General features: G+C 35.2%; 1 protein-coding gene across 8 annotated transcripts in view; it reads left to right on the plus strand.

The window, feature by feature from the left end:
• LOC137250894 (frequenin-1) overlaps positions 1 to 25,020 on the plus strand; it is a 175,059-nt gene that overhangs the window by 131,947 nt on the left and 18,092 nt on the right. For all 8 annotated transcript variants that reach the window (XM_067784566.1, XM_067784565.1, XM_067784568.1 and 5 more), the window contains 2 exons: positions 11,355 to 11,433; positions 22,866 to 22,954. In XM_067784566.1, coding sequence (XP_067640667.1) covers positions 11,355 to 11,433; positions 22,866 to 22,954 — 168 coding nt within the window. The remainder of the gene's footprint in view (positions 1 to 11,354; positions 11,434 to 22,865; positions 22,955 to 25,020) is intronic.

Here is a 25,020-nt window from a genome sequence, read left to right on the forward strand (position 1 = left end):
TATGTGAACTGATATTGAGAATCTTGTTAAAATTTGGGAACATTTTTTAAAATGGGCGTGGCACCGCCCACTTGTGATAAAATCAGTTTTGCAAATATTATTAAAAATAAATCAGAAATCGTTAACCTATCGTAACAAAATTCGACAGAAAGGTTGCCTTTACTATAAGGAATGCTTTGAAGAAAAATTAACGAAATCGATTAAGAACCACGGCCACTTTTATATAAAATATTTTTAAAAGGGTATTATTCAAGTGTACAGCTTGGTATGTAATGTTCGGTTTCACCCGAACTTAGACTTCCTTACTTGTTTTTTCTTGCTTTGTCCTTCGAATTTTTTTGGATGGTGTTGTCGGATTTTGCTTTCACGATAACATCAAGAAAAAAAAGAATAATTTGAAATTGAAATCACAACTTTGAGGGCTTTCAACGTTTCAAATTTGTATAAATCATGATGCAACGAATATTCAGGTGTTCTCATCCTGTTGACGTTTTCCCTTATTCTGATAAGTTCGGCATGCATATTTTAGAGGTTTGTCTATAACATAGAACTGCATTTAAGCTCTACTAAGATCGGAGTAGATTTTACTATACGTTTAGAAATATAGTCAATGACAGATAATTTATTGAGGATTGTACTGCGACCATTGGCCTATAGTGCCCTCACCTCCTTCACAGCACCTCATCCAAGCCGACTTCGTAATATTGCCATGTATAAGCCGCTACTAGAATTCTTTAGCCAAAAAGATTAACATAAATTTGTGTTCACCAAAAGAATATGGAAAAATTTTTTAGAAACTGTACGAAAAATTAAGCAATGAAAATTTAATACTTTTATAATACAAGTAATACTGGAAAATAGAGCTACCGCAAAAGTGAGGTTATGTTGCCGACATCACCTTTATTATTACAACATGTGTATAAATAATCATAAGTGAGATTGTGACCGTTTTTTAAATGGTTTTACTTAGGTTGGCTTGATAGGCTGCAAGGCGCCACGGCCGTTGTGAACGAATTATGTAAATAAAATTTAAGTAACTTCCCGATAAGCTACAAGCCTGAAACTTGGAATATAGTTCAGAACTCGATGACAATGCAATAATAAGAAAAAATCTCCGATAGGTGTGGATCGAAATATTTAAAAAAATTTTATTTGTCTCATATTTGGAACACATATTCCAAAGAGTCCGGTAGAAGTGACATCAAAATATATTGGAGTTCGAGGAGGGACAAGCATAGGTGGGGCTGAGTCGAGTAAAGTATTTGGAAGGATTATGTGACCAAGATTGTAATAAATTGTCAGGAGAGAGTCCTTATAACAATCAGACAATAAATGAACTAAATATAATGAGAAATAATAGGCCATTAAATAAAGACTATAAACTTCAAAATAAAATAATCAAAAAAAAAATTTTAGTTAAACGGTTTTATTGAAAACAATACTTACATAATGTAATAATAATACTAAAAGCTAGAATATAATTAAGTAGGTCCTAGGTACTAGTCATCACGCTCCTCACCAATCTAGAGCATTGATAAGACAATTAAATAAAAGCGTTGGACACGTCAAATTTCTATTGATAGACATAGACAAGACCAACTGAAACTTAATAACGTTATGCTACGCCTCACATTTTTAGAAATCTCACGCCACCAACGCTTTTATTTAATTTTCTTATCAATGCTCTAGATTGGTGAGGAGCGTGATGACTAGTACCTAGGACCTACTTAATTATATTCTAGCTTTTAGTATTATTATTACTTCATGTAAGTATTATTTTCAATAAAACTGTTTAAATTGAACAATTTTTAAATTATTATTATTTTTTTTTAATTTCGAAGTTATACGATTTTCCTTGTATTTCCATGTATGTGTTTGCGGCTAAGAAAACTTTTAATTTCTTTAGTGTAATAAGTGCAAAGAAAATATCACCGTTAGAAATAACTAAAGTCCGGTTGCATAAATTTTACTTCATTTGTAAATCTCAACCAATCCCATTAATTGAAATGACATTGCACTTAAAACTCGAAGTCTGCCAATTTAGTTGAAATGCCCTATCTGTTGTTGTGATGCTCATATTAACGTACAATTGAGCTTTCTGAGAACTGTGATTATTTAGTCAACTAATTTCATTGTAATTGAAAGATTATCAACAATAACAAATAATATGACAAATTTAAATAAATAGACATGTCATGAGGGATGGAAATGATATATCGATTTAAATGTTGTGTGAATAAGAAAATTTCAATATAAAATTATACAAAAAGGATATCATGAAATTTAAAGAATACTCATAAAATAAACAAAGCACAAATAGCACAACATGAAAGGATATAATTAAAGCTGAAATTGAAATTCGTCCGTGTGTGTTACAAATAAATAACAAATAATAATAAAAATTAATGCGGTGTGTGCCTATGGATACATAGGTTAGGTTAGCTTGAACTGGCTGGTCAATAAAGACCTCACATAGCCTGAATGTGTCCATAGTGTTACCAGAATTTGTTTGACGACCAAACGGAAGAACCCCAATCAGGTTCCAGGACATACGTTATATAATAACTCCGACCTCTTGGCAAATACTAGCAGTTTTCAAGGACCCAGCTTAATTGATGCTTCGAGATCTGGCAACTCTGCCGCACGTTGGCCTGGCAAGCGCAGGACACGAACACAGAATGTGCTCAACCGTTTATTCCTGCAGATCACACTTCCTGCACTTGCTCTTACTGACGGTGCCTAACTTATAAGCATTTGACGCCAGAAGGCAGTGTTCAGGCAGTATGCCCATCGCGAGACTAAAGTAAACCTTTTAAAGAAAATTATCCCGTTTCGAAATCGCAAAAGTAACTCCAGTTTTTAAAATGCTACCAATTCAGAAAAGTAACTGGTTTGAAAAACCGCACCGATTTCGCAAAGTGAACAGCTTTTGTCAAAAATTTTATCGATTCGGAAAAGCAAACGGCTCCAAATATGCAAACCGTTTAAAAAATCACATTATCCGAAAAAGTAAATGGTTTCAATAACACAAGCTAAATTCAAAAACTAATCGGCTACAAAGAACTGATCGGATTCCAAAAACTTGTTTCAAAAAAGTAACCGGTTTCAAAAAGAAACTTGTGAAAAAAGTAGCCGGTTTAAAAAAACAACCCTTTTCAAAAAAGAACTCGGTTCATAAAAGCAAACGGTGTTAAGAAAGTAACCGATTTCAAAAAAACAACCCTTTCAGTGAACTGTTTAAAGAAAGTAATAAGTTTCAAAAAACAACCGTTTTTAAAAAGTTCCCGGTTCATAAATGGAAACGCTTTAAAGAAAGTAACCGGTTCATAAAAGCAAAAAGTTTGAAAAAGTAACCGATTCATAAAAGCAAACTGTTTTAAAAATGTATCCTGTTTAAAAAAGGTAACCGGATTCAAAATAGAAATCAGTTCCCTTTTAAAAAATAGTAGTCGGTTTCAAAAACGTTTAAAAACGTAACCGGTTTCAAAATAGGAACCGTTACCGAAAAATTTCTTATTATTAGCAGTGGTTAGTCGAAAAAAACTGCTAGAGAAAAACTTAAACTTAAAAAATATTTATATAGGTTTCCAAACTGTTTGATTTTGGGAAAATAGTCGGCCCCGGAAAAGTAATAAATCGACTGGCGAGTGGAATATTACTCCATCTCGGCTAGCGTTACGAAAACGCCTTATCTCAGATAGTTTTGAATAACCCCGTATTTAAAAATTTATTTCAAAAATGCCATACCCTAGAATTCGGTTGTAGAACGCCCTATTTCAGAATTTGTTTCAAAAGCACCCTATCTGGGCTCAAATTCAATAAAATTTGAATTTGGGCGTCTAGCAAAAAAATTTTGAGACAGTGCGTTCTTCAGTCAAATTTTGAGATAAGGCTTTTTTGAAACAAAGTCTGAAATAGGGTGTTATACAAAATTTCTCTGAAATAGCGCGTTTTGGAAGTTGCAGCTGAGATAGGGTGATATTCCACTCTGCATTAAAAATATATAAATCTGTGCAAAATTTTTTTTCCCAGTGTGGTTAATTTTTCTGAGTATATCGTTCTCTGTTGCAAAAGTAAGCTGGCAAAGTACAAACGCTGAAAGAATTTAATAAGTTATCGTTCACTGGCAGACAAAGTGGCAGAATTTAAGGCGAATTTTGATTGAAAATAGCATGACATCTTGTATGGTCTAAACCAGCGATTTAAGTGCTTGGTGAGGGACGATCAAGTGCAGGTATGTGGGGCGAAGAACACAGGAAGAGAATAATATACAAACACGCATAAAATTGATAAAGAGAGAGTATTTGGCTATGTGGAAAATAGAGCTGCCACCGCTCTTATTATGTTCAAATTATTAAGCGTTTTAGGATAAACTAGATTTTACTGGCGGCTTCGCTCGCACTAAAGGCCGCAAATATGTAATGCCGCTTTTGTGATTCACAACTCGAATTGAATTTTCAGTTGTAATTTTAAAAGTTCCTTTATGATTCAAATCATAAACAAAGCAAGTTTTAAAATTAGAAAAATGGTCGCCGTAAATTAAACACACATGCAACACATGCCCCAACAATTTTTGCAGTGTGGATTTATCGATATATGTATGTGAGCTGAAGAAATTTGAAAATTTCTCCATAATTTGAAATTTGTAAAAGAAAGCAGTTATGTTTATAATAAAACTGGTAAAACTAGTCGTTGTTTATGCGATTGGCACCTTGTTTATTTGTAAACTGATACGTTTCTTTATATGCTCACGGCAACACTGCCAACAAGTCTGAAAAGGGTTTCGTTTTCACACGATTGTATAAGAAAGGTGCATTAGTACGTTTTTCTACTACTACTTCCTCTAATGCTACTACTTAGAAATACTTTTTTAAATACTTTTATGCATATAGCGCAAAATGAATCGGCTTGCATATATTTAAATGTATGTGAAGGCGAAATGAATGTCAATAATTCGCTGCTTAACACAAAGTCGACTACAGTCTATGGTTATTCCGTTTTTCGTATTTCTTGCCAAAAAATGTATGTTTTTGTTTTCGTACTATTGCAATATAGTTTGGAAATTGGTTTTCGAGGTTGAGAGAGAATCTTTTCAGTTCTTAGTGTTTCCGCAACCTTCTTGTGATGAATATCGTTTGAGAGGAAGCGTACGATATTTCCAATGTATTTTTTTACTCCCCTAACACCCCAAAACACACGAACGTCTCACCGAGCACTAGCTGGCACTGAAACTGATTTAGGAGCCGAAAATAGGCCCATCCCTGGTCTAAACCGTACTGATATGAGAATCCCAGACTGAAAATATTTTCTCCACTGCAAGAAGTTCAGTCGTATAAGCATTGCAAGGAATCCATTTCGTCCCTATGGCATACAACCAGCTCTAACTAGAGCTACAAGTGTACTGACAAGCATAATAATAAATCCTTGACGCCTTTGTTCCTTCTGACCTAACTGTGAAGCGAACAGTTAAAAAAAAACGAAAATTCTATTCTAACATTTGAAATGCTCCAGTATAAGGATAAAAGTAGCTCGCTTACTTTTGAAATGTTTATTCTTATCGTAAATATTTTACTTTAACTCTACCATTAAATAATTATTTTTTTGTGGTTACCTCAATTAGCACTTTCTTCCAACAATAACTTTCCATTTTCCGTATACCCTGCACATTAGCTTAAAGATCTGTGTACTTAATTTGATTAATATGAAAAAGTAATTCTATCCCAAAAGTATGCTTAAAATCATTTACTTTTTCTAACCACAAGCGTTCTTTTTCATCCAAGCTGATGTTTATTTGTATAAGTTTAGATGCTATTTATACACAGATACATTCAAAATGCTCGCTAACCAAAAATTCTCAATGATATAGCGGTCACCTGGGTTAAGTGCATACAGCTTGCCTGCTCCTCCAGTATTTCATTTTAGTGTCGGTTGTTGCCACATCGTCTAGGGACAATCTCTTGATTTATGGATTAATTTCAGTTACCAGAGCTAATTATATTAATTTGAGTATGCACGTGTGTGTGTGCTATGTGGTTACGCTGTGTTTTCACGCTAGGAAAAATCTGCGTGCACACCTTTTTACAAACAAATTGTGGTTTCAACAAAATGTATCGAGATTTGAGCGCCAAAAGCGCACAAGTCAAAAGCACTTTTTTCTCAAGTCTTACGCAACTCTTCTCCGAATCAAATGAAACAACTGCTTGGCTTATGAGATCTACAGATTTAGAGCATTGCTTTTACACCTAAAACTATTGTGTTCTAACGGGAACTGACACTGGCACAACGCTGAAGCCAGTTTGTCTTCAAACCAAATTCGACAAGGGGTCGATGACCCCTTCTCACGGTGCCTGGTGCTCGGAATTGCTTCTATCCACGCTACGTAGATTGTAGTGCGGCCATGTGAGCTGAAGGTGCCGTTTTGCGCAAGCAACGGTGGGCAGTTGATTGGGCCTGGGCAGCGCTGCCGCTTGGAAGTAATATCGGGGACGGTTAAAGTTGGATTCTAGCCCAGGACATCCCGAACAATGCAACCATAATTTGCGCATGACACACTAAAAATATTCTGACCGTCTGAGATAGATCCAGTCCTGCTACAAGGAGCTGTTACGAGTTTGTGGTGGTACGCAACAAATTAGATGGGGTTACACTGAAATGACTGCCCTTGTTCCGTAAAAAAATTCCGTTTCGGACCGGCTACCGTGGATAAAAACAATGGAATTAAAATCGATTTTGAAACTAATTAAAGCCAATGACATAAACATTTTACCAATTGAAAACCAAAAATCGTGGTAAAGAAACGATGCAATGAAAAGTGTGGAATAAAAAAAGCGCGATTTTTTCTAATAACCTAAAAAGTAGTCTCGAAAAAAAGTTAATTGTATTACGAAAAAGTTTAGTTTGATTTCAGAAAAGTTAGATTTGATTTGATTTGAAAAAACTTCATTTGACTTGAAAAAAGTTTTATTTGATTTAAAAAATTTTAAATTTGACTTCAAAAAAGTCTCATTTTATTTGCAGAAGTTTAATTTGATTTCAAAAAAGTTTGATCAGATTTCAAAAACGTTTCATTCAGTATGAAAAATTTTAAATTTGATTTCAAAATTTATTTAATAATTTGGGAAAATTTTAAACAACGTGACATCAGGACGGACAAGGCGACAGCTGTTTCGATTATACCTTGTAAATCTCTTCAAAGCCTTTTCTCCCGGGAGTGGGAGTCGAACTCGCACTCCTACGATAGTTGAAATGGTTATAAACGCATTCAGCTACGTCATGCCTGTTGTAAAGTTTTTCCCAATTGCCTTCTTTTTGCATATTTTAATCTTTTACACATTGCATACTTCGTATGCAATTATGTGTTAAAGCTATGCTTGGTACGGCGGTTTTCAAAGAAACTTTGGTTTTGTTGCTGTTTTCGTTCTATTTATAGAACTACAACGAATTAACCAATTTTGTCTGTTTGTATGATTTCAAAATGTTTAATTTGGTTTTAAAAAAGTTTATTCTTATTTTCAAAAAGTTTCATTCGATTTGAAAAAAGTCTCACTTGACATGAAAAAGTTTAATTTGATTTCAAAAAAGTTTAATTTGGTTTGAAAAAAAAAAAAAATAAAAATTACTTGAAATAAATGTTTTCATACTTTTAAAGCAATATGGACAATCCCCGATTAACTCTTACCAACAGACAATATTTGGTTAATTTGTTGTAGTTCTACTTATATATAGAACAAAAACAGCAACAATAGCAGTTTCTCTGAAATCGCCTTACATAATGCATAACTTCAATACGAAGTATCTTCTACAATATATGCAAAAGAAGGCAATTGGGAAAAACTTTACAACAACTAAGGCATGACGTAGCTGAATGCGTTTGTAACCATTTCAACTATCGTAGGAGTGCGGGTTCGAATCCCACTTCCGGGAGAAAAGGCTTTGAAGAGATTTACAAGGTATAATCGAAATTGTCTGTCCTGATTTCACGTTGTTTAAATTTTTCCCAAATTATTAAAAAAAATAAAAATATCAAAGCTTTAATTTGGTTAAAAAAAAAAATTTTATCGATTTCAGAAGGTTTCATTGATATGCAAAAACTTTATTTCGAAACAGTTTATTTGGATTGAAAAAAACAAAAATCATAATAATAAAAATACCTATATATAGTTGCATATGATAAATAAAAAAGATAAATGTAAGGGACAATAACGTCCGAAGAGATCTAAGGCCGGGCTTTTCTTCCAATTTGCGTCGTGCTCCTCTTGATTTTCCCTACAAACAGGTCGGAGGGGACCTACATGTTTTATGCCGACTCCGAACGGCATCTGCAAGGCAGATGAGTTTTCACTGAGAGCTTTTCATGGCAGAAATACACCCAAAGCGCTTGCCAAACACTGCCGAGGGGCGATCTCGCTTAGAAAAATTTTCCTCTAATTGAAAAACCTTATTTCTAAAATTATGATGTTGCTGGTGTGGTAGGCGGAGCACGCTACCATCACACCACGGTAGCCGGTTGCATATGATAACAACCTCTAAATATTGAGTTGGGTTAGTTGAGCACTTCGGAGCGCAAGAGTCTAAAGGTCTATCTCTCGGCCTTATGTAAATAAATCTGGAAAAGAATGGCTCCTTTTCGAAAAGGGAACGTGCTAAGATGTTGTAAATATAGTCAAGTTAAGCATAAGCGACCAGTACAAATATTTCAAGTCAAAGGTGGCTTTCATAATAACAATGTTTTGAAGGCTGAACTTATGCGTATACTCATAATGTTTAAGGTAAGGTTAGAACATATTCGTCTCTCCTGAGCAAAAGTGTTTACTTTGGTCAGTTCACCCATGCTAATAGCTACGAAAGAGACCTCATCTGCCTTCAGCACCAGTCGTAAAAATGGTAGATAAGGATGAATACTGGCGTTTTTAGTTAAATTAAAGGCAAAGAAAATATTTATACTCCTTAAAAGACTAGGTAGTACTCATCTGTTGCAGGAGTAATAGAAGAGCCCTGCAATGGAAAAGCATCGTAAGAGTTTAATAATAAGTAATAGAATCATATAAAAGTTAATCAAGGACCGGAGTGCTGTTCAGAAAAAGGGTTCGGAAGGAGTACTTAGGGCAATATGTACATTTTTACGTTTCATTATGAGTCCACATCTTGTAAGTAAGGGTTTTGACTGTGCAATACTATAGAAATCGATGCGAGTACAGTTTGTGACTTATTTGCGCTCATTTCGGGATCATTTCTTCTTATAAATCACTTCCGGAACGATAAGAGCCAATCTTTCTGCCGAGTAATCTCGATATCCTGACGAAGTAATCTCGAGAACAATCCAGAAATATTTTTGAAGTGAATTTGTATTTAATTTGTATTGTAGTTGGTACCGCAAATGATTTTGATTGACGAGCACGAGTATTGAGATATTTTAAGAAACTTCCTATTGAGGTACAAACAGCCTCGCACACAGTTCACACTACCAAGAAAATGCTACAAAACGAGAAAATGTATCCACACGGTAGTGCACGGAGTTTCGAATCATTCGATCGTTTTTTTTTTTTTTGGCAAGTAAGGCCAGAGCATCTAAATTTTAAATTTATTTTAGCTGCAGAAAGTTGCATTTCTTTTCCTTAAGGGTTCCGCTAAGAAGTGTGTGAATTGTGGTATTAAATCGTACGAAAAGGGAGAAGGAGTTTTGCTTATAATTTTTAAGAGACTTGTCATTGAGCCACAAACTTGTAAGTTCGGTTCAGAGAACCGATGAATTGCACAAAATAGGGGAAAAGATGAAGGAGACAAAAAAGTTTTAAACTCTTCCTTTATTTAAATGGCGACTGCTAAAATTTCAAAATTTAATTTCATAAATTTTACCTTTTTTAGGACACATTTTCCGTGTTTAAATTTTTTTAAATCTTCTTTTCATTTTTAATATAGTCTGGGGCGTATGAGTAAGATTATATTGCTTAAGCACTCGATCCATGGCGGAACCATACAAGGCGGCAGCACGGGGTCATACATAAAACTTCCATGTGCTTTGCTTTTGTAAATCGATGGACTAATGTCAAAATCGTACTGCGCCGGCAGTTGATGTATAAAATCGTATTAAAAATAAATAAAATACAAATCAGCTGTCACCGTGTTGTCACCTTGTATAGTTCGCTATGAGTCGATCAAAACATGCGTTGAACTGTATGAATGTGATTATTATTCTAAGAGTGACGACGGCACATATACACAGTAAGAAATAGCTCAGATGACATTACCCACGCATTTATGAACATGTACAAATCCAGTTTGAGATGCAGACACGATAAAACAATAAACAACTAATCGATGCAGATGTTCGTGAAAAATCTAGACTCTGGGAGAAATGGGCGAGCAAGGCAACTAAAGGTATAAAAGCTGTGCAAGCTAACGGATAGTCAATCAGTTTGATTTTAAACATTATAAGTGAAGTACGCAAGTAATTTAATTGTGAAATACTATTACCATGGAAGTGTTGTACATAAAGAACATTTTGCTACACTGAGTATTTAAGTTATTTATTCGACAGTACAGTGATTCGAAAGACAATAGAGGGACAACATATAAAATGCAGCTCGGAAAATCCCGCAAATTTAAATGAAAAATCTTTTTATTTGCGAGGTTTTTATGATGGCGGCCACCGTGGTGTGATGGTAGCGTGCTCCGCCTATCACACCGTATGCCCTGGGTTCAACTCCGGGGCAAAGCAACATCAAAATTTTAGAAATAAGATTTTTCAATTAGAAGAAAATTTTTCTAAGCGGGGTCGCCCCTCGGCAGTGTTTGGCAAGCACTCCGGGTGTATTTCTGCCATGAAAAGCTCTCAGTGAAAACTCATCTGCCTTGCAGATGCCGTTCGGAGTCGGCATAAAACATGTAGGTCCCGTCCGGCCAATTTGTAGGGAAAATCAAGAGGAGCACGACGCAAATTGGAAGAGAAGCTCGGCCTTAGATCTCTTCGGAGGTTATCGCGGCTTACATTTATTTATTTTTTTTTATGATTATGAGGCCGTGATGAATTTGATTGAATTGCGATTAAATTGAATTTTTAATATGCGGATATTAGTGATAGTTAAACTTATAGTTAATAAAGTATTTCCAAAAGTAAACTTATGAGATTTTTTAAAAATCTGCACTTGTTTGGTTGGTTCTAATTTGTAATTGCGATAGTGTATTGTATGCTCAGTCCATATGCCCTTCATTATGCCACGCATCAGCAATTTCATAGCATCTTATAAATTATTTTTCATTTATCTGTATCTCCTTTTCTATTTTTTGCTCGTGCTGCTTTTGATTTGCTGGATGTAAACTAAACAAATCGCTGCTATTCGTCGAACAAAATATAGGACGGTTCAATAGAGTTCGAGGAATTTATACGCGCACTTTCCGTGACATCGAAAGGAAACTTGGATGAAAAATTACAATGTAAGTTTATTGTTATCAATTTCTTTGCAAATTTTTGTTGTTGCTCTTTTTATTTGCTCCATAACAATATCGATTCGACATAAATATAAGTGCAAGAATGGCAGTAAATAATTACTTTATATTAGGGTATGCATGAAAAAAAAAATATTTATTTCGGACAAAATATTATTTGTAAATATTTATCAGCACTCTTTATGAAACCTGTGTTAATTCTAAAATAAAGGCACACAGTCTGATTCTTTCTATAGGGTTTTCTGGATATTGTGATTTAGTGTGAGCACTGTAATGCAAATTGGCTTTCATCAGGGAATATATGGAGGACCTGTTTTAGAAGCTCTATATGAAGAAGTGGGCTTGAAAGGCCTCGATTGCATTTTACTTCCCGAAGTATACCATTAAAAAGAGCTAAAGCTTACTGTAGGCATCATTTATTGGGCATATGATATGGCATTCAACTTAATGGAGTTCTGTAGTATGCTCATTTGTTGGGGAGCATTGGGAATTGGGTTACACTGAAATGACGTTCCTAGACTAGCCTGCCATGGGAAGCGAGGGAGTTACCATTGTTTCCTACGCCGATGACTGCACGATAATGCTAACACGTCCTGACCTTTCCACTGATAAGCAATCCTGTTAAATTAATCCCTATCTGCATAGTCTTTACAGGTTTTTCTCTCGTCCTTTGTCAAGAGCTATATGTAAGCTGCAAGTTTAGTTTGCTGATAACTGTAGCGTCTTTCGAGCAGATGATGCTGCGATCAAGGATGCGGCGGATGAAATTCTATCCAATGCTACTAAGGTTAAGCAACTAACCACCTATTCTGATAGCCAAGTGTCTATCAAGGTTTTAATTTCAACTAAAATGCGATAGGGGGTGGTCTCGGAGTGCCTGACCTCGCTTGCGATTGCATCGAATTATTTAGTAATTAGGACTATCTGGGTCCCGGGCCATTGTGATATCCCAAATGTCAAGCGCATCTCTTAGCCCGCATCAGTATAACTGAACTGGACAAAGATAGCTGTAGGAAATTCGAGTTTCCGCTGGAAACCTGTGGTCCGCTCCTACAGAAATAGGCCTCAAGTCAGCTCAACAGGTGTTGATCGGACACCACCTCCTGCAGGGTTGTAATATCCTTCTGGCAGAAGCTCTGCCGAAGTGATTGGGTTATTAAGTTCACGTATAAATGGTTATTGGGGTTTTGACGGGGCAAATTCCAATGCGAATCCATGCGGTACATCTAAACATACTAGAAACCTTATCCTGCTGCAGCTGTATGGAAGTTGATGAGGTGGAATCATCGAGTTACTTTATGTTTGAATGCCCACCTTGTGCCAGAACATGGTGAAAGTATTTCCGCCGAGACTCACTTGAAGGATCTTCGAAGGATTTATGCAAGGTTTAGGCCGGTCTCATTTGAAACTAAATCATTGCTACGCAATGATGTTCATGTAAGATTGCCCTACCAGGGCAGCTACCACCAACTTAATCTAATACATAACATATATATCTCGCTATGCGCTTTAGGGGTGTGCATTTCTAACCTTTTTTTTGACCCAGTCTACTAAATGAACAAATATCTTCAGAATTGCAATGCTTACTTGGATATGAAAAATAATTTTTTACCAGCATCGTAATTTTTGTCCTCTCCATTTCTACACTGTTTGCTTCTTTTGAAAGTGATAGTCCTTCACAATACACTGATTTATGTTTTTCATTTAGTGACCCTTGTCTTTTATTGTCTTGCACACCTTGCAATTTTTTCACCTTTTTTAAGCTTCGGATTTATTAAAGATTTTCTTTTTCCATTTCATAATAACTGACTGTTTTTATACTCAGTTGAGCAGAGCTCACTGAGTATATTAACTTTGATTGCATAACGGTTGGTTTTACAGGTATAAAGGAATCGAGATAGATATAGACTTCCATATATCAAAATCATCAGTATCGAAAAAAAATTCGATTTAGCCATGTCCGTCCGTCTGTCCGTTAACACGTTAACTTGAGTAAATTTTGAGGTATCTTGATGAAATTTGGTACGTAGGTTCCTAGGCACTCGTCTCAGATCGTTATTTAAAATGATCGATATCGGACAATAACCACGCCCACTTTTTCGATATCGCAAAATTTCGAAAAATCGAAAAAGTGCGATAATTCATTACCAAATTCATTACAAAATACGCATTAAGCGATGCAACTTGGTAGGTGAGTTGAGCTTATGACGCAGAATAGAAAACTAGTAAAATTTTGGACAATGGGCGTGGCACCGCCCACTTTTAAATTAAGGTAATTTAGAAGTTTTGCAAGCTGTAATTTGGCAGTCGTTGAAGATATCATGATGAAATTCGGCAGGAACGTTACTCTTATTACTTAATGTATGCTCAATAAAAATTAGCAAAATCGGAGAACGACCACGCCCACTTTTTAAAAAAAATTTTTTTTTAATTCAAATTTTAAAAGAAAAGTTAATACCTTTACAGCATATAAGTAAATTATGCCAACATTCAACTCCAGTAATGATATGGTGCATCAAAATACAAAAATAAAAGAAAATTTCAAAATGGGCGTGGCTCCGCCCTTTTTCATTTAATTTGTCTAGGATGCTTGTAATGCCATAAGTCGAACAAAAATTAACCAATCCTTGTGAAATTTGGTAGAGGCTTAGCTTCTAGGACGGTTACTGTTTTCTGTGAAAAAGGGCGAAATCGGTTGAAGCCACGCCCAATTTTTATACACAGTCGACCGTCTGTCCTTCCGCTCGGCCGTTAACACGATAACTTGAGCAAAAATCGATATATCTTTACTAAACTCAGTTCACGTACTTATCTGAACTCACTTTGTATTGGTATAAAAAATTGCTGAAATCCGACTATGACCACGTCCACTTTTTCGATATCGAAAATTACGAAAAATGAAAAAAATGCCATAATTATATACCATATACGAAAAAATGGATGAAACTTGGTAATTGTATTGGTCTATTGACGCAAAATATAACTTTAGAAAAAAATTTGTAAAAATGGGTGTGACACCTACCATATTAAGTAGAAGAAAATGAAAAAGTTTTGCAGGGCGAAATCAAAAGCCCTTGGAATCTTGGAAGGAATACTGTACGTGGTATTACATATATAAATAAACTAGCGGTACCCGACAGATGATGTTCTGGATCACCCTGGTTCACATTTTGGTAGATATCTCGAAAACGCCTTCACATATACAACTAAGGGCCACTCCCTTTTAAACCCTCATTAATACCTTTAATTTGATACCCATATCGTACAAACAAATTCAAGAGTCACCCCTGATCCACCTTTATGGCGATATCTCGAAAAGGCGTCCACCTAGAGAACTAAGGCCCACACTCTTTTAAAATACTCATTAGCACCTTTCATTTGATACCAATATTGTACAAATGCATTATAGAGTCACCCCTGGTCCACGTTTATGGCAATATCCCGAAAAGGCGTCCACCCATAGAACAAAGGCCCACTCTCTTTTAAAACACTTATTGCACTTTTCCTTTGACACCCATATTGTACAAACGCATTTTAGAGTCAACCCAGGTCCATTTTTATAACGATATTCCGAAAAGGCGTCCACCTATAGAACTAAGGCCCACTCCCTTTTAAAATACTCATTAACACCTTTCATTTGATACCCATATAGTACAAACAAATTCTAGAGTCACCCCTGGTCCACGTTTATGGCGATATCTCGAAAAGGCATCCACATATAGAACTAAGGCCCACGCCCTCTTAAAATACTCATTAACACCTTTCATTTGATACTCATATCATAGAAACAAATTCTAGAGTCACTCCTGGTCCATCTTTATGGCGATATCTCGAAAAGGCGTCCACCTATAGAACTTAGGCCCATTCCCTTTTAAAATTATCATTAACACATTTCATTTGTTAACCATATCGTACAAACAAATTCTCGAGTCAGGCCTGGTTCACCTTTATGGCGATATCCCTAAATGGCGTCCATCTATAGATCTATGGCCCACTTCCTCTTAAAATACTCTTTAATACCTTCCATTTGATACACGTGTCATACAAACACATTCCAGGGTTACCCTAGGTTCCTTTTACAACATGGTGATTTCCCTTACTTTGTCACCACAGCTCTCAACTGAGTATATAATGTTCGGTTACATCCGAACTTAGCCTTCCTTACTTGTTTTACATAGGATTTATTTCTATTATATGCAAATTTAAACAATGCCTGCAACAAATAATTAATATGTTTATATATATGTACATATTGTTTTGACGTTCAATTAAATTAATCAATTAATCAACGGCAGCCGCCGTGGTGTTGTTGTAGCGTACTCCACCATCCACACCCAAGAGCCAGGGCTCCAGGCACAGCACCATCAAAATTTGAGATACCAGTTTTTTCATTTAGAAGAAAGTTTTTTTAAGCAGGGACGCCACCAACAGTGATTTGTGAAACACTCCTAGTGTATTGCTGTCATGATAAGCTTTTTAGTGAAAACTCATCCGCCAATTGGTAGGAAGAGAAGAGAATTGGAAGAAAAATTCCGTCTGAAAGCTCTTCGAAATTTATCGCGGCTTACATTTATTTTTTTCTTTGTATATTCGTGTTACTTATTCATTAATATCTATTTTATCTCCTTTAAGGCAATCCCCATGAGATATTATACGCTTGTGCCAACGGTTTTTCCAATCTTCGAAGCAGTTAAAAAAATAATTTTTTTTATCTTGTTCAGTTCCTCCTTCGATGCCGTCTTTATCTCGACAATCGTAGCATAGCGTCGTCTTAGGGAACAAGAAAAAGTCACAGGGATCCAAGTTTAGGAAATACGGTAGCTTCGGCATCATTAGTGTGTTGTTTTAGGCCAAAAAGTCGCGTCTAAATTGAGCAACTTGGTGAAAACTCGCTGCGACCAGTCTCATGCCCAAATCATTGATAACAAGTAAGGAAGGCTAAGTTCGGGTGTAACCGAACATTACATACTCAGTTGAGAGCTGTGGAGACAAAGTAAGGGAAAATCACCATGTTGTAAAAAGAACCTAGGGTAACCCTGAAATGTGTTTGTATGACATGGGTTTCAAATGGAAGGTATTAAAGAGCATTTTAAGAGGAAGTGGACCGTAGTTCTATAGATGGACGCCATTTAGGGATATCGCCATAAAGGTGGACCAGGCCTGACTCTAAAATTTGTTTGTACGATATGGGTATCAAACGAAAGGTGTTAATGAGTATTTTAAAAAGGAGTGGGCCTTAGTTCTATATGTGGACGCCTTTTCGAGATACCGCCATAAACGTGGACCAGGGGTGATCCAGAATATCATCTGTCGGGTACCGCTAATTTATTTATATATGTAATACCACGTACAGTATTCCTTCCAAGATTCCAAGGGCTTTTGATTTCGCTCTGCAAAACTTTTTCATTTTCTTCTACTTAATATGGTAGGTGTCACACCCATTTTTCCAAGTTTTTTTCTAGAGTTATATTTTGCGTCAATAGACCAATACAATTACCATGTTTCATCCATTTTTTCGTATATGGTATATAATTATGGCATTTTTTTCATTTTTCGTAATTTTCGATATCGAAAAAGTGGACGTGGTCATAGTCGGATTTCGGCAATTTTTTACACCAATACAAAGTGAGTTCAGATAAATACGTGAACTGAGTTTAGTAAAGATATATCGATTTTTGCTCAAGTTATCGTGTTAACGGCCGAGCGGAAGGACAGACGGTCGACTGTGTATAAAAACTGGGCGTTGCTTCAATCGATTTCGCCCATTTTCACAGAAAACAGTTACCGTCATAGAATCTATGCCGCTACCAAATTTAAGAAGGATTGGTAAATTTTTGTTCGACTTATGGCATTAAAAGTATCCTAGACAAATTAAATGAAAAAGGGCGGAGCCACGCCCATTTTGAAACTTTCTTTTATTTTTGTATTTTGTTGCACCATATCATTACTGGAGTTGAATGTTTACATAATTTACTTATATCCTGTAAAGATATTAACTTTTTTTTTTAAATTTTAATTAAAAAAATTTTTTTTTAAAAAGTGGGCGTGGTCGTTCTCCGATTTTGCTGATTTTTATTAAACAGGCATATAGTAATAAGTGTAACGTTCCTGCCAAATTTCATTATGATATCTTCAACGACTGCTAAATTACAGCTTGCAAAACTTCTAAATTACCTTCTTTTAAAAGTTGGCGGTGCCACGCCCGTTGTCCAAAATTTTACTAGTTTTCTATTCTGCGTCATAAGTTCAACTCACCTACCAAGTTTCATCGCTTTATCCGTATTTAGTAAGGAATTATCGCACTTTTTCGATTTTTCGAAATTTTCGATATCGAAAAGTGGGCGTGGTTATTGTCCGATGTCGTTCATTTTAAATAGCGATCTGAGATGAGTGCCCAGTAACCTACATACCAAATTTCACCAAGATACCTCAAAATTTACTCAAGTTATCGTGTTAACGGTCAGACGGACGGACGGACGGACATGGCTCAGTATAAAAATCGAATGGCACGAGTCAATCGAGATGCCTAGGTCTTTAGCAACTTCTCTAACGGTGATTAGACGATTAGCCAATACCATTTTCTTCACTTCATAAATTTTTTTTTTCACCTGCTGTTGAAGCGCTCGGGCGTCCGGCATGCTCTTCGTCGTTCACATCTTCTCGGTCTTCTGTGAACATATTGTACCACCGCTAAATACTTCTTCGGTTCAAGGTAGCTTCTCCGTATATCACGGTCAACACTCGAAATGCATCCGCGCACTTAATTTCGATTTTCACACAAAATTTGATACAGGTCCTTTGATCCGTTGTTTGTAATAGGTAACAATCGAAGACGAGCCAAAAGACGTGCAAGCAAAGCAGCTCTTACAATTAAGTGAACATTCAAAATGCCCGAGCTTATCGGCATATCGACATAATGCCAAAAAAAAAAAAATCGAAATTCGTATATACGTAACCTGCGAAAATTCAAAATTCGCGATACCTTTTGAACCTCGTAGTATATCAACTTCACTGTCTTTAGCGCCTACATAATTGTTTGGAAATTGACAAAATTATGTTCGATATGAGGGACCGTATATTGAGATGTCAGTTCTAGTGATGGCTCGATGGCTCTAGAGATGAAACAAATAAAGAAATATTGGTTGTTAAAACTAGCTAAGTATATTTGATCATAACAACGAATTATATACTCTTAGATTTTCCTCTTCTTTTTTAATAACTTGTTTACAAAAACAATGCCTGCAAAAAATGTACTTATGTACAACCTTTCTTCAATTTCAGAAAAATGCGATATTCTATATTGCACCCTAAAGCTGTATAAAAGAAAAAAAAAAAACTAAATAAGCATGCAAAAATAATAGTTTGTGGCAGTATAACAATAATAATTTATGCCAACAATTAAGCACAGTCAACATTTTTTGCTGTCAAATGTGTTTTTTGTTACTGCAACATTTATTTATATCGTTCTCATATGAATGCGTACTGAATAAATCCTCTTAATGATAGTTGACAATTTTGCAAGTTTAACGAATGTATTTATTAATGCATGTGCGTTTAAGCATTTTTGACATTAGCAAATAAAAAAATCGATTATTTGCATGTCACTTAAATGAATATTAAAACAAATATGTAACTGTAGAAGCAGGAATATACATACAAACATATATGTATAAACATAGATACGTAAGCATGCAGTGGCAAACACGAAAAAAAAAATGGAAATTTGAAGCGATTTTGACCACTTATATCCTTTTTTATTTTCGATACTTTAAGTATAATTCATTAATATCGGTTTGTTATATGTAGCGGTGTTGTCAACGAGGTATGGACGAGTAATCAAGTTGTCATTACAGGGTTATAAGCTTTCTATCGATAGCAAAGTTTATAAATTAAAATAAAAAATAAATGTAAGGCGCGATAACCTCCGAAGAGATCTAAGGCCGAGCTTCTCTTCCAATTTGCGTCGTGCTCCTCTTGATTTTTCCCTACAAATTGGCCAGACGGGACCTACATGTTTTATGCCGACTCCGAACGGCATCTGCAAGGCAGATGAGTTTTCACTGAGAGCTTTTCATGGCAGAAATACAATCGGAGCGCTTGCCAGTCACTGCGTAGGGGCGACCCCGCTTAGAAAAATTTTCTTCTAATTGAAAAATCTTATTTCTAAAATTTTGATGTTGCTTTGCCCGGGAGTTGAACCCAGGGCATACGGTGTGATAGGCGGAGCACGCTACCATCACACCACGGTGGCCGCCAAAGTTTATAAATTAGTTACCGATTTTTTAGCGTTGAGTTACCTGTCTGTTATCGAAAAGTTATCGGTTTATTAACAAAAATCTATCGAATTGTTATCAAAAATGTATCCATGTAATAGCGATATATTTTCATAGAATTATTGATTTGTTAAAAAGATATTTTCGATTTGCTATCGAAAGGTTACCAACACCGATCGTAATATTATTGAAAAGTTCCAATTCATTATTGAAATTTTTCGAAAAATTATCGATTTTTATCAAAAATGTTATCATTTGGATAACAAAAAATTTTGGTTTCTCAACGACAGCTTCACCGTGGTGTGGTGGTAGCGTACTACCACACGAAAACCCTGGGGTCAACTCCCGAGCAGAGAAACAAGGAATATTTACGAACAACTTTTTTCAATTTTTTTAAGCGAGGTCGCCCCTCGGCAGTGATTTGACAAACAGTGCGGGTGTATTTCTGTCATGATAAACCTCATCTGTCTTGCAAAATATTTGAAATTTCATCTTTTAAAGGTAGGCGTTGCCACGCCTATTTACTAAATATTTACGAGATTTCATTTTGCGTCACAAACTCTACCCACCATTTTACCTGCATCACCTGCACCAATCACCGAATCTTAATATATATAAATTTCATATCACGTTATTTGCCCGCGATGGTAGGAGCCCATAATCGATTTCATTCAAATTTGCACACCGTGTGCAGTTTGATCCAACTTGAAAGATAGAATAGCGCTACTGCGCACTTTCTTTCCACGAACTTGACCAGGGACCGAAATATTCGAACAAATTCTATTCACGGTTCGATTTGCGTGAAATTTGGTATATATGTAGGATATATGTAGGTATCCCTTTGACTAGATTAAAATATACGATACCTTTTTCCGGGAAGAGGACAAGGAACCCATCTTTTCGAACAAACCCTCTTCTTGAAAAATTACAGAGCGGGCATCCGTACAGTCAAATGGCTGACCAGATAGGGGCATCGGTCATAACACCAGAGTGAATGCAGGTGATTTCGTATTCAACACTAAGCACCTGAAGAGATAACTGAAGAAGAAATGAAATTCAGAAACATGTCCTAATAATCATGGCCGCGTGCAAAATTTTTTAATTGTACTCAGCATGCTTTGCACATAGAGTATATTAACTTTAGCAAGTATTGAGATATCTTCACCAAATTTAGTATACGGGCTTAATTAGAACAGGTTGGTATTGAAAATGAGCGAAATCGAATGATAACCCCGCCACGATTTTAATATTGGTGTGTATATTTTTAATTGCGCAATTAATCTATTTCTTTTCTTACATTATCGAAAAAAGAAAAAAATATGGTGAAATTGATAAAATTTGCTTAGAATGGCCACTGCTATTTTTGTGATCGCTGCTGTATGAGTTTGAGTCAAATGTGTTTTATATATAAAAACTAGCTTTACCAGGCGCACGTTGTAACGCCCGAGATCGAATGGATGTTGCGTTGTTTTTTCCGTTTTGTTTGTTGATAATTTAATTTATTGTTCTGTAAATTGAATTGAACTTTGTAGGCATATTTGGTGAAATTTTCTGTTAAAACATTTTATTCTTGTATCTTATTGTATCTTATTTTATATCATTGTATTGCTTTTACCGCTGATGATTGTTGCTTTGATTACATTCCGAAGAAGCATGACTGGTGAGCCAATTTTCAAAGTTGATATATGCGCAGGCATTCCTTTTGGTTCTGAGGAGTATAGAAATTCATTTAGATAATTCACAATTTTATCTTCATCTGTAGCTGTGTCGATCGATTTATATTTCGTCACTTCACTAAGAAATTGATTTTGAAAGCGATCATTGATTTTGTTAACATGATCATTTTTGTGAGCTAAGATAGTTCTTTCGCATAGCCAAAAAACAAAATCATTTAAATTTAAAATTCTTAATTGTGAAATATGAAAAACTTTCGTCTTGATCGAAGGAACCTCGAGCCAAAATTTGGTGATGATCGAAGTATAGCAAACACGTTTTCATAGGGAACACACACACAGAATTTGATTTTTATAGAAGATGTAGATAGACTGAAGCTAAACAATTTTTTTTTTAACAGCGGCAGATTACTAAACGTCCAAAAGGCATAACAGCTAAACTCAACAATGCAGTCAAACTTTAGGTGTTAAAATAACTTAAGTTTGTACGGCAGCCAGAGTTTTTCCCCATTCCACATTTTACTGGAGGTTTTAGGACTTAACGTCACATAGCTCCTTACCAATTTTAATTATCCTACCATTACGACATCCAGATATATGCAGTATAATATATTCCATTTGTATGGGAGGTGCCACGCCCCCTTTTTCCCAATTCCATATTTTCTTGGTGGTGTTAAGGATTGACCTCAAATAACTCCTTACTGAATTTTAATGCTCTGGCATGTATACCTTCAAAGTTATGCATTACTAAAGATTCCATTTGTATTGGAGGTGCCACGCCCCCTTTCTCCAAATTCCGCGTTTTCTTGGTGGTGTTAAGGATTGACCTCAAATAACTCCTTACTGAATTTCAATGTTCTGGCATGTATACCTTCAGAGTTATGCATTACTAAAGATTCCATTTGTATGGGAGGTGCCACGCCCGTTTTATATATCGAAATTATTTTTAGCCTAGAACCTTCCCGTTGATCTAAGGAACCCATAACCAAAATTTGGTGATGATTGATGTGTGGGAAATACGTTTCCGTAGCGAACACACACCACACACACACACACACACACACACACACACACAGAATTTGATTTTTATATATATATGGCTAAACCGATTTGGGATTTCAAAATCAACTAACCATCATCTCTCCTTCCTGTATCTTTCCTAAAAATTTCATGGCAATCTGTTGAGCCGTTCTCGAGTTATGGAGTGACAATCAAAATGTACACTTCTTTTTATATATATAGATGTATAAATACCTGCTTGCATTTCTGTGTTTGGTTTTCATATTTTTGTAGACATACATACATATAAGTACGTACACAAATAAATAAATTTACTAACACATTTTACTTATACTTGTATGCGCTAAAAGATGTTTCTAATATAGCCACACATATGTTTAATATCAGCCTGTTAAAATTCAACAACACCATCATATCTGTCCATTATACTATTTTATTTCCGTTTTAATTCTAGGGGCTTTCCGGTTGTATGATGTTGACAATGACGGTTACATAACGCGTGAGGAAATGTACAATATTGTGGACGCCATATATCAGATGGTGGTAAGTTTTCGTTGAAACTGGTTAAATTGCAAATGTGTATGGGCATATAAATGAGCCAGAACTTTTTAGATTAACTTGAGTATGTATATGTTATATATATATATATATATCTATGTATATACGACATATGCAAATTTGTTTATTTTTTAAGCTATTGCATAGATTTTATCGCGGGCTTGGCGACTAAATCAAAAAAACCCGTAACGGATATTTGTCAAGAAAGATCCGAAAAGCTCGAAAAGGTTCGAAAAGGTTCGGTGTTAGCAACAGGCCAAATACATAAAATTGGATCTCTATCATTTACACGGTTACCAAATTGAGAATGTGTTAGTAAACACGAACGCGTAGCGAGCACGAAAACAAAATCAATTATTTATTTAGTTTGATTTCAATGCTTGAACGGTTAACACGTGTCACACGCACTCTTTGGTACTCTGTTTTAAGCGGGCGTGCGACACTTCTTCACCGTACGAGCATCGAAATCAAACTAAAAGAGCTGTCGTTGATTTTCACGAAGTAGCCATTGTGCTATCGCTTATCGTATACATATATGGTCGCTTACAAGCCAACCTAATAAAACCGCACTGCGTTTTTTTAGCGCACGCAAACAACCGGCGTCTTTTGCCCTAACCCAAATAAGCATGCGTTGCGACAATGTAAAGCATGTGTGCAAACGTCAAATCTAAATGTCACGCTGAACAAAAATTGGAAATCGAGTTAGGTTTTCACGCAGCCAATTCAATTTGAGTTGCTCTCATACAAGTTGTATGTGCATGAGACATTTTTGACAGAAAATGACATGCGTGCGTTTATATTAGGTTGGCTTGTTAGCAGGTGCTAAGCTCACGCCCACCCCGGATCATAAAGTTAAAGTTAAAGTGAATGTTAAAGTTAAAGTTAAAAATAAAGTTAAAGTTAAAGTGAAAGTTAAAATGAAGTTAAAGTTAAAGTTAAGGTTAAAGTTAAAGTTGAAGTTAAAGTTAAAGTTAAAGTTGAAGTTAAAGTTAAAGTTAAAGTTAAAGTTAAAGTTAAAGTTAAAGTTGAAGTTAAAGTTAAAGTTAAAGTTAAAGTTAAATTTAAAGTTAAAATTAAAGTTAAAAAGTTAAAGTTAAAGTTGAAGTTAAAGTTAAAGTTAAAGTTAAAGTTAAAGTTAAAGTTAAAGTTAAAGTTGAAGTTGAAGATAAAGTTAAAGTTAAAGTTGAAGTTAAAGTTAAAGTTTAAGTTAAAGTTAAAGTAAAAGTTGAAGTTGAAGTTAAAGTTAAAGTTGAAGTTAAAGTTAAAGTTGAAGTTAAAGTTAAAGTTAAAGTTAAAGTTAAAGTTAAAGTTAAAGTTAAAGTTAAAGTTGAAGTTAAAGTTAAAGTTGAAGTTAAAGTTAAAGTTAAAGTTAAAGTTAAATTTAAAGTTAAAATTAAAGTTAAAAAGTTAAAGTTAAAGTTGAAGTTAAAGTTAAAGTTAAAGTTAAAGTTAAAGTTAAAGTTAAAGTTAAAGTTGAAGTTGAAGATAAAGTTAAAGTTAAAGTTGAAGTTAAAGTTAAAGTTTAAGTTAAAGTTAAAGTTGAAGTTGAAGTTAAAGTTAAAGTTGAAGTTAAAGTTAAAGTTGAAGTTAAAGTTAAAGTTAAAGTTAAAGTTGAAGTTAAAGTTAAAGTCAAAGTTAAAGTTAAAAATAAAGTTAAAGTTAAAGTGAACGTTAAAGTTAAAGTTAAAGTTAAAGTTAAAAATGAAGTTAAATTTAAAGTGAACGTTAAAGTTAAAGTTAAAAATAAAGTTAAAGTTAAAGTTAAAGATAAAGTTAAAGTTGAAGTTAAAGTTAAAGTTGAAGTTAAAGTTAAAGTTAAAGTTGAAGTTTTTTTTTTTTTTTTTTTTTTTTTTTTTTTTTTTTTGTGTTTCGTGGAAGGAGGAAATGCTTTATGCACTGACCGGGATATTTAAGCCTCACTGCGAGACTCTCCGAGTGTAGGACTCCCTTCTGCCATGAAGGCCTACCCACTAAAACCTAACCTCCCACGGCCCGCGCAAATCCCCGTACCTGGGACCGCGTTTAGCATTACTTCGGGTACGGGTGCGCGC

Source organism: Eurosta solidaginis, chromosome 4 (assembly GCF_040869045.1).
Source record: "Eurosta solidaginis isolate ZX-2024a chromosome 4, ASM4086904v1, whole genome shotgun sequence".
Classification (NCBI taxonomy): Eukaryota; Metazoa; Arthropoda; class Insecta; order Diptera; family Tephritidae; genus Eurosta; species Eurosta solidaginis.